At 38.5% G+C, this 11,070-nt stretch overlaps 1 protein-coding gene across 1 annotated transcript in view; it reads left to right on the plus strand.

The window, feature by feature from the left end:
* The first annotated feature begins 402 nt into the window (after positions 1–402).
* IFI44L (interferon induced protein 44 like) overlaps positions 403–11,070 on the plus strand; it is a 20,480-nt gene continuing 9,812 nt past the window's right edge. Inside the window, 5 exon segments of the mRNA XM_075068268.1 lie at positions 403–903; positions 986–1,037; positions 7,376–7,571; positions 7,824–7,976; positions 10,357–10,528. Coding sequence (XP_074924369.1) covers positions 408–903; positions 986–1,037; positions 7,376–7,571; positions 7,824–7,976; positions 10,357–10,528 — 1,069 coding nt within the window. The 5' untranslated portion in view covers positions 403–407.

The following is an 11,070-nucleotide window of genomic DNA, read 5'->3' on the forward strand; positions in this document are numbered from 1 at the left end:
AGGTAGAAAAATTGTCTTGCTATGAAATGCATGAAGCTATGCTGACTCTTTCTAATTCATTTCCTCCATGTGTAAATGGGGATAACATTATCTTTCTTCCCCTATTTGTCTGTCTTGTTTATTTTGACGGCAGGCTTTTTGGGTAGGGACTGTCTCTAACTATATGTGTGGACAGTGCCTAACACAATATGGCCTTGACCTCAGTTGGGGACTCTAGATAGCCCTGGAATTCAACTGCTACTAATAATGATGATAACGACTTACTGTCACGCCTCTCTATTCCATGGGGAACACAGGGCCTTCACCACTACCTTCCATCTTTGAGTTGAATTAAAAATAATAATACATTTTTCTTATTGTTATACTAGTAATTGTAAAGTCTTTTCTGTCTTTTTAGATTAAGAAGAATGGCTGATGTCAAATCTAGATTAACGCAAGATGAGGTAGAGCAACTGCAACGTCTGTTGGGGAGCAGAAGCTTAAGTCTTCTCTATAAAGCAAGCGTCCATGGTTACAATGCTTCTATATTTCATGCCAAGTGTTATGCACAAGGACCAACTGTAGCAGTAGCATATAATGGAAGTGGTTATGTTTTTGGAGGATTTACAAGTCAGTGCTATGTTTCATCTGGAAGGTACATAAATGACGAGAAGGCTTTTCTCTTTAGATTAAAAGGCAGAGAGGGTGTGCTCAGCCCACTGAAAATTCCTGTTAAAACTGCAACATCTGCTATATATGACCATAGTTCCAATGGCCCTAATTTTGGTGGTGGAGCACTGCAGTTGTTGGACCAAAATGCAGCAGCAGCAGCAACAAGTTCTAATGACAACTACACATTCAATGTTGCTGACTTGCATGGAAATGATCTAGGCCTTACAGAATGTGAGGTGTATCGAGTTGAAGGTAAGTTGATATCAAAAGAGAAAATGTTTATTGAGGAAATTATAGCTTCGTACTCTTAATGTTATATGTTCCTTTCGCCTAGATATTAGCAGTTTCCTGGAATCTCCATGGAGGAAGATTACATGGACAGCTGAGTAAGTTAACTGTTGTAATATATCACTATAATGATCTGTGGCCACCAAATACTCTGGTGATGCGAGTTACTTTAGGAATTAACTAGATGGTACTAGAATAGACAGATGTGTTGCTGAGGTGCTTATCTATGTATCTTAGTTAGTAATATGGCAGCTATGACCATAGTGTCTGAGCACCTCACAATCTGAGAATAAGTACAAAATGATGATTTCAGAACAGGTCAAACATACAAGTGAAATTAATGTCTGAACCAAAATAAGCTTAATGAAGAGCTATGCTTATTCCTAGCCACAGTGAGTCTGCTATGGCAGAGATTTAAAATGACATTCCAGAGGATTACAGACCATAATCAAGCAGCTATTCTAAAGATTAACTATCTTTATACTTAAAAAGGTTTTCCGACTATCTAAATCTCCCTTGCTGCAGATTAAGTCCATTACTTCTTGCCCTGCCTTTAGTGAGCATGGAGAACAACTGATCACTCTCTTCTTTATAACAGTCCTGTTATCAAGTCCCTCCTCAGTCTTGTTTTCTGAAGTCTAAATATGCAGAGATTTCTTAGCTTTTTCTTATAGATCAGATTTTCTAAACTTTTCATCATTTTTGTTGCTCTTCTCTGGACTCTTTCCAGTTTGTCCATCTTTCCTAAATTATAGTGCCCAGAATTGGACACAGTACTCCAGCTGGGCCTCTCACCAGTTCTGAGTAGAGTGGGAGAATTACCTACTGTGCTTTGCATTTGATTCTGCTGTTAACAGAGTCCAAAATGATATTAACCTTTTTTGCAACTGCACCACATTGTTGACTCCTGTTCAGTTGTGAGGCCCTGTGACCCCCCAGATCCTTTTCAATAGTACTACTACCTAGACAGTTATTCCCCATTTTGTAACTGCACATTTGATTTTTCCTTCCTAAGTTTAGTAGTTTGCACTTGTCTTTATTGAAGTGCATCTTATTAATCTCAGACTAATTCTCCAATTTGTTGAGATCATTTTGAATTCTAATTCTGCCCTCCCAGCTTGGTGTAATCCACAAATTTTATAAGTGTACTCTTCACTAAATTATTCAAGTCGGACCCAGGACCAACCCCGGTGGAACCCCTAGATATGTGTACCTAGGAAACCCTCGACAAATGCTCTTTAAGTATATTCTTTTAACCAGTTTTACGCCCACCTTGTAATTTTTTCATCTAGACAATATGCCCCTAATTTGCTTATGAGAATGTCATATGAGATTCTGTCAAAGACCTTACTAAAATCAAGATACAGCATGTCTACAGCTTCACTTCTGATCCACTGATTATGTTGGCTTGGCATGATTTGTTATTCACAAAGCCATGTTGGCTATTTTTTACCATTCTGTTATCCTCTAGATGCTTACAAATTGATTGTTTAATAATTTGTTCCAGTATCTTTTCATTTATCAAAATTAGACTGACAAGTCTGTAACTCCTCAAGTCCTCTTTGTTCCTCTTTTTAACAATAAATACTATGTTTGCTCTTCTCCAGTCCTTCACCCATCCTCCCCTGAGTTCTCAAAGATAATTGCTAATGGTTCTGAGATTGCTTCAGCTATTTCCTAGGGTGAATTTCATCAGGTTTTGCAAACTTAAATGCATCTAACTTATTCTTTAACCTGTCTTTCCATTTTTGGTAATGTTCCTTTCCCCTTGTTGTTAATAGTAATTGTGTTAAGTATCTGGTTACAAATTTATCTTTTTAGTAAAGACTGAAGCAAAATAAGCATTAAACACTTCTGGATGTCATCTGTTATTAGCTCTCCTTCCCACAAACTAGTGGATCTACATTTTCCCTTGTCTTTCTATTGCTCCTAATGTATTTATAGAACTTCTTTTTATTGCCTTTTATGAGGGTAGATTGATCTAAATCACCAAGTGGAAAGTCGTGATTTAAACAATCCATTTTAATCAATTTCAGTTATTTTCTAAAGAAAGGTGCACTCTCATTGGTTGATATAACCATTAAAACGTTGATTTAAAACTAAATAGAGGCTTTATACTAGATTTGGTTCATCTTTTTGCTACCTGGGCAGGTACACTATAATTATATGCATTTATTTAAGCACTATATAACTCAACATTTTCAAAAAAAGAACAGAAGTACTTGTGGCACCTTAGAGACTAACAAATTTATTTGAGCATAAGCTTTCGTGGGCTACTACCCTGAAACTTAATATTTTCAGATTCTTATTAATTGTACATTTTTAGTATGTTAGAAAATAGTGAATGATATATTGCTTATTTACTACTCTTGTATCATATTTATAAAGTTTGACCTTAAAAATTAAATATTTTCTACCTGATACTTTCTTTATATAGAAAAGCAGCCTTTAACTCAAAGTTTTTGACGGACACTCATGGATTCAGCATGCTAATTTTTTTATTTAAATATTTTAAGAGATTATACATTTAGGCTTTAATATATTTTGTATTAATTTCAGATTTCATTTTAAACAGGTTTATCTTTAAAAAGAAAAACTTGTAATTTAAATATCAAAATTTAAATAATCCACCCTGCTTTAATGCCCATTTTTAGATGTAACTCATTTGCTGCCTTAGCCTTCCTGATTTTGTCCCTTGTGCTACTCTTCTGCAGTCATCTGTAGCAATTTGTCCATGTTTCCACTTTTTGTAGGATTCTTTTTTGATTTTCAGGTCATGAGAAAGCTCCTGATGGAGGCATATTGACCCCTTACTATTCTTCCTAGCTTTCCTTCACATCTGGATAGTTTGGTGCTGTGCATTTAATATTGTCTCTTTGAGAAACTGCCATTTCTACTTAACTTCTTTTCCCCTTACATTTTCTTCCCATGGGACCTTACCTACCACTTCTCTGAGTTTGTTAAAGGCTGCTTTTTTGAAGTCCATTGTCTTCATGCTGCTGCTTTTACTCCTTGTCCTTATAAACATGAAATCTATCATTTCATGATCACTTCCAAATTGTCTTCTACCTTCAGATTTGCAGCCAATTCCTCCTTGTTATTCAGAATTAAATCTAAAATAGCTGCCACTTGGTTGCTTCCTTCATTGTCTGAAACAAACATGGTCCCCAGCACATTCAGAGAACTTGCTGGACATTTTGTGCTTTGCTGTCTTACTTTTCCAACAGATGTCAGGTTAGTTAAAACACCCTCCATGAAAGAATGTTGTGCTTCCACTAAGCATATATGCTGTACGTAGTTATCTGTACAGGATGTTCTGTCAAAGATGTCATGTGTCAACAGTGTAAAAAGACATTTCCATAAAACATGCCACAGTCCTTGCTTCAGAAATCAGGAACATGAAGTCACAGTGCCTGATGTTATAACTGTGAGAGTAGAGAATTGCTGTTCAAATCCTATTCAGAAACTCCTTTGCTATGTTGACAGTTGCACACCTAGAAAACTGTCACACTCCAATGACTGCATGCTAAATGTTGGTTCAGATGTGTCAGTTCTGTCTGATTCTGCTTATTTGCTATGTTTTCACAGTGCACAGCTTACAAGAGCTAAGCTGCATTTTGTGGTTTACGGTACCTGAGGCTGGTTACCAGAACACATGTGTAATGCATGACAACTTGTATGCTCTGTATATAGATGTTGTGAAAACGGATTAACTCTACCCTCCTAATAGCTTTTAGTTTACTTCGAAACCTATTTGAATGAATTTAACTTTGCTGCCATTCCTGTGACAGAGCCAGAACATTGCAACAGAGATTTAATTCCTCTATGACGTTCAAAGCAACTATTGTAGGCAGCATTGGTTTAATATTTTTTCAAAATTTTTAAAGATGACCACTGATTTAGGGTACACAGATTGACTCACCTTAGGGTAGATTTGTATATGTACTGTGAACCAGAATCTCCCATTGGCTTCAATAGGAACTGTGGGTACTCAGCACTTTCTGAAAACCAGGCCCTAAGCGCTTTAAATTGGGCACCCAAAATAGAGGATGCCATAGTTAAATATGCATTCCATATGTGATGTCAGCACCAAATCCTGAGCATAAAGTGGTTTGACTTTGTGTGAAGATCATACTCTCAAAGAGATCTGTCTGTTCTTCAGTTGCCCACTATATTCAAAAGCACCATTGCATGCTCTTTGGCCATGTTACCAGGATGCTCTCAAACTCTCCATTGACATGTGAAGGGGTGCATGTCTTGATTCTACCTGATGTGTCTATGAGACTACCCTGGAGATTTATGGATTTGCAGGAATGAGCCATAGCTAGGAACTTCACAACATGATGCCTGGTGTGACACCATCAACCATGGTCACTCTGGCTGCTGCAATGGTCCTCAGTAGACTATGTACATAAGAACATAAGAACGGCCATACTGGGTCAGGCCAATGGTCCATCTAGCCCAACATCCTGTCTTCTGACAGTGGCCAATGCCAGGTGCTTCAGAGGGAATGAACAGAACACAGAAACGTCAAATGATCCATCCCCTGTCATTGACTCCCAGCTTCTGGCACCCAGAGGCTAGGTACACTCAGAGCATGGTGTTGCATCCCTGTCCATCCTGGCTAATATTCATTGATGGACCTATCCACCATTCACTTCTTTTTTGAATCCTATTATAGTTTTGGCCTTCACAACATCTCCTGGCAAACAGTTCCACATGTTGACTGTGCGATGTGTGAAAAAGTACTTCCTTTTGTTTGTTTTAAACCTGTTGCCTATTAATTTCATTGAGTGACCCCCAGTTCTTGTGTTATGAGAAGGAGTAGATAACACGTTCTCATTCACTTTCTATACACCAGTGAAGATTTTATAGACCTCTATCATATCCCCCCTTAGTCGTCTCTTTTCCAAGTGTAAAGTACCAATCTTGTTTAATCTCTCCTCATATGGAAGTTGTTCCATACCTCTAATCATTTTAGTTGCCCTTCTCTGTACTTTTTCCAATTCCAATATATATTTTTAGAGATGGGGTGACCAGATCTGCACAGAGTATTCAAGGTGTGGGCGTACCATGGATTTATATAGATGTATCATTCTTTTTCTGTCTTGTTCTCTATCCATTTATTTCCTAATGGTTTCTAACATCCTGTTAGCTTTTTTGACTGCTGCTGCACATTGAGTGGATTTTTCGGAGCACAATGACTCCAAGATCTCCTTCTTGAGTGGTTACAGCTAATTTAGACCCCATCATTTTGTATGTATAGTTGGGATTATATTCAACGTTGAATTTCATCTCCTATTTTCTTGCCTAGTCACCCAGTTTTGTGAGATTCCTTTGTAACTCTTTGCAGTCTGCTTTGGACTTAATTATCTGAGTAATTTTGTTTCATCAGCAAACTTTGACTCGCCACTGTTTATCCCCTTTTCCAGACCATTTATGAAAGTGTTGAGCAGCTCTGATTCAAGTATAGATCCTTGGGGGAATCCCTATTTACCTCTCTCCATTCTGAAAACTGACCATTTATTCCTGTCCTTTGTTTCCTGTCTTTTAACCAGTCACTAATTCATAACAGGACTCTCCTTATTATCCCATGACTGCTTACTTTGCTTAAGAGTCTTTGGTGAGGGACCTTGTCAAGGGCTTTCTGAGAGTCTAAGTATACTATATCCACTGGATCACCCTTGTCCACATGTTTGTTGATTCCCTCAAAGAATTCGAATAGATTGGAGAGGCATGATTTCCCTTTACAAAAACCATGTTAACTCTTCTCCACCATATCGTGTCCATCTGTGTTTCTGATAATTCTGTTCTTTATTATTGTTTCAGCCAGTCTGCCTGGTACTGAAGGTAGGCTTACCCTCCTATAATTGTCAGGATTGCCTCTGGAGCCTTTTTAAAAAATGGTGTTACATTATCTATCCTCCAGTCATCTGGTATAGAAGCTGATTTAAATAACAGGTTACATACCACAGTTAGTAGTTCTGCAATTTCATGTTTGAGTTCCTTCAGAACTCTTGGATGAATACCATCTGATCCTGGTGGCTTATTACTGTTTAATTTATCAGTTTGTTCCAAAACTCCTCTAATGACACCTCAGTCTGGGACAGTTCCTCAGATATGTCACCTAAAAAGAATAGTTAAGTGTGGGAATCTCCCTCACATCTTCTGCAGTGAAGGCTGATGCAAAGAATTCATTTAGCTTCTCTGCAATTTAGCATTTAGCTTTTCTTCCTCAAGTGCTCCTTTGTACCTTGATTGTCCAGTGGCCCCACTGATTGTTTAGCAGTGTGTTTGATGATAGTTAAAAATGGAGTATAGGGAAAGATGGGGAATATTTGCAGTTTCCTCATTTCACTATGCCTATATGTAGTGCAAAACATGTGCTGTGATCTCATGGGTATTTAACACTATGCAAATCTTTTTGTCTTATCAGGGAAAGAGGGAAAATAATGGAGGAAATCAGATCTTACAAACCTTATTTAAATTCAGTGCCACAGATTCGGATTTTGGTTCTTGGTCCAGTTGGAGCTGGGAAGTCCAGTTTTTTCAACTCTGTGAATTCAATTTTCTGAGGTTATGTGACAAGCCAAGGCATAGCGGGATCTGATAATGCTAGCGTGACAACACAGGTAAATATTTACTTCTAATTAAACAACATCCAAGCTAAATCACAGTCTCTTAGTTAAAAATCCACATTCCCCCCCCCCAAACTAAATGGAAAATCCAAAGATGGTCTATGATTGCCTACACTGAATTCCATGCATCTGCTTGTGATGAGAAAGGCATTATTCAATATGGTTAAGAAATAGTAATCTGGCTTTAAATATTCATTTTTCAGCAATGTCTTTCTATACTATTTTACTTTTTTTTCGCCTCAATAGTACAGGACTTACCCAGTTAAAGATGGAAGCAATGGCAAGCCTCTGCCTATTATCCTCTGTGACACAATGGGAATAGAAGAAAAATCAGGAACGGGTCTGGAAATTGATGAAGTGTCCAACATAATAAAAGGCCATATTCCTGATAGGTACCAGGTAGGATTTCAACAAATTCTGTGCAGTTCCTTATTAGACTCAGTGATACCTTTAAATGTTTCTTTATATATACAAATATTATATCTTACATTTAATTACTGTGGAAAAAAATACCCTCTGTCCTCATTTGTACAGTGAAAGCTTATGAATGGTGATCACAGGTAAGGTGTATTTGAAAATGAATCTACTATGGAAAGGTGTTTAGGCCTGGTTCTCCTCTCTCCTGCACCTTGTGTAGTCATTTACAGTTATGAAAAGTTGATTTAAATTGCTGTCTACCTCTCTGCTTGGGTAGCGTTTGGTACCTATTTTGTACGGGTACAAGCCAAGTAGATCTGGTTGAAATATTTTGAACAAAAAGGTTTTAAATAGAAAAATGGACTTTAACACCACATCTCCCTCAAATTTCTGTTGTGTTTTGAATGTTTTTGTTTTTCATTAAATTGTTTCCAAGATTTTTTTAGCAAAAATGTCATCAATTCCATTATTGAAATGGTTCTCTAATTTATTTTTTGCTGGAAACCTGGTTTTCAGGAAATAAGCATTTTTAAATATATTTTTTTATGATGAAAAATGAAGAATGGATTAGTTTGGTGAAACAGAAACAACTTTGACATTTTGAATTTTTTGAAAACATAATTTTAAAACATTTTTTACCAGCTCTAGAAAAGAGCAACTTCCACCATATTCAAGCTTAGTACAGCGCCTTCTCATTTGTCTTGATTACTAGACAGCTGCTGCCTACAAACCATTCCAAATATTAATTGTTGTAATATGCAAGAGATGTAGACTTAGATTCTCCATTCCGTATGAACTGAGCTTGTTACAGGAGCAAAGATGGAGGGTTAAGGTCGTTGTATGATTCTCATCGTTGTAGTATCTCGGCCCCTTACAAACCTTAATTTATCCTCACAACAACCCAGCAAAGATGTGCGCAGCACATTTCATTAGAATGTGCACCCAGGGAATTTTTTTTTTAAAGGCGAACATCATAAAGGTTGGGGTGCGGGAGGGAGTGCGGGGTGTGGGGGGATGTGGTGTGTAGGAAGGGGCTCAGGGCAAGAGATTGGGGCAGAGGAGGGATGCAGGGTGTATGAGGGTGCTCGGGGCAGGGAGTTGGGGGGCGGGGTGCAGGAGGGATTCGTGTTCCAGCCAAGCGCTGCTTACCTGCACTGGGATGTTCCCTGGCTCCCTGCCTTGGCCCCATGCCATGCTGCTCACCACGTCCCTGTGCGGCCCCTGAAGAGGGAGCACAGGGCTCTGCATGCTGCCCTTGCCATGCCTCCAGGACGGTACCTCCCCTGAAGCTCCCATTGGCCGTGGTTCCCTGTTCTCAGCCAATGGGAGCTGTGGGGGGCGGTGCCTGGAGCAAGGCATGAAGCCCTCTGCCCCCAACCCAGAGGCCTCAGGGATGTTCTGAGAGCAGTGTGGGGCCTGCGGCACCACAGGGGGCAAATCCCGCAGGCTGGATCCAAAGCCCTGAGGGGCTGGATCTGGCCCACAAGCATTAGGCCTGGGCACACCTGGCCCATGCACACGCCTGTGCAACCCAGTGAGATATAAAGTGTTATTAATCCCATTTTTAAAATATGAAACTGAGGAACAGTGATTAATTATCTTGGAAGCCAGATATCCCGAGTCCTGGTTTTATGCTTTATCCACAAGACCAATTTTCCTGTGATTTATTTGGTCCCACTCTATATTAAAATTCCATCTATAAATGGTTTACAAAGAGGTAATAAATGAAGAATGTTAAAGGCATGTTACAGTACTGAGCAGCATATGTAAAGATGGTTATAAGCACATGAGTAGATGTTACAGATGGTTATAAGCCATGGTTATGAGTAAATTTTTGATGGACTCTACAACAATCAATTAACCATTTATTAAAACATCTGTTCATAATTTATTAATACTTGATAGATGGAACCTTAATAAAAAGTGTGATTAAAAACACACACACATACACAAGTAATATGTCAAAAATTCTTTTTAATTTCTAGAGCTGTCTTTTGGTTTCATTTTTACTTTTCCACAAGGGATATAAATTCAGAGGATCTTTGTTAACTTCAAAGGAGTGACTCTGGATTTACACATGTTTACAATAACAGAGATCAGAATCTGGCTCTCCATCTGGAAGAATTCGTATTAGACTGAGAATTGGGAAATCCTGAATTTAAATCCTGATTTGATTACTCCATCTATGAGTATGTGTAAATCATTTTCCCCCTTGGAATATCAGTATTCCTCTCTGCAAAATGAGATAATAATACTTGTATCCCTGCTCCAAAAGGGTATTGTAAGAATCAGTGTTTGTACAGCTCTTTGAATCTCCAGTTCTTTAGAAGTGCTACTTATTATTATGAACATTTTTTTGCAGTTTAATCCAGCTGCCATCCTTCGTCCAGATTCTCCAGGCTATATCAAGACCCCTTCTCTGAAGGATCAGATTCATTGTGTTGCATTTGTTATTGATGAGTGCAAAATTGAGATTCTCCCTGAGAAACTGGAAGACAAGCTGAAACAGCTTCGAAGAAAAGTGAACCAGTTTGGTATGTTTTATGTCTCCTAATATTGTAGAACTGAATGAAGTGGGCATGGCCAGGAGGTGATCTGACTTTCAAGCCTGAGCAGCTTGGGTCATTAGGGGCCTGAAACACTGCTAGGAGCCAGGCTTATCCTTGGTCTGGGAGGAAAATAGCCACATATTGTACTTGAGGGTACAAGATTGAGTGAGATTAATGCACTCTGGTGGGACAGACCCTCAGTCTGATGGAAGTATGGGCACTGCAATGGGCTCTTGTGTGGTAGAAGAATAGAGGAATTCCTGATCACCACCATTGTTCTCTGCTTTTTGGTTTTACAGTGTGCCCTATTGAGTTTCTGCTCCTCAGTACAGCAAAGCCCTCCTGTGGACACAGACCACTAGAGAAACAGAGCTGTGCACTAAGCTTCTATGACTCCTGGGGGAATGCTGCACCAAAAAATTAAAAACTCTGCACACAGTATTTTAAAATTCTGCAAAATTCTTCATATTTTATTTGTCAAAACACAAATAAACACAATATAATCAAACAGTTTTAATTATTTTAGT

This window comes from Chelonoidis abingdonii, chromosome 7, assembly GCF_003597395.2.
Source record: "Chelonoidis abingdonii isolate Lonesome George chromosome 7, CheloAbing_2.0, whole genome shotgun sequence".
In the NCBI taxonomy this organism is placed as follows: domain Eukaryota; kingdom Metazoa; phylum Chordata; order Testudines; family Testudinidae; genus Chelonoidis; species Chelonoidis abingdonii.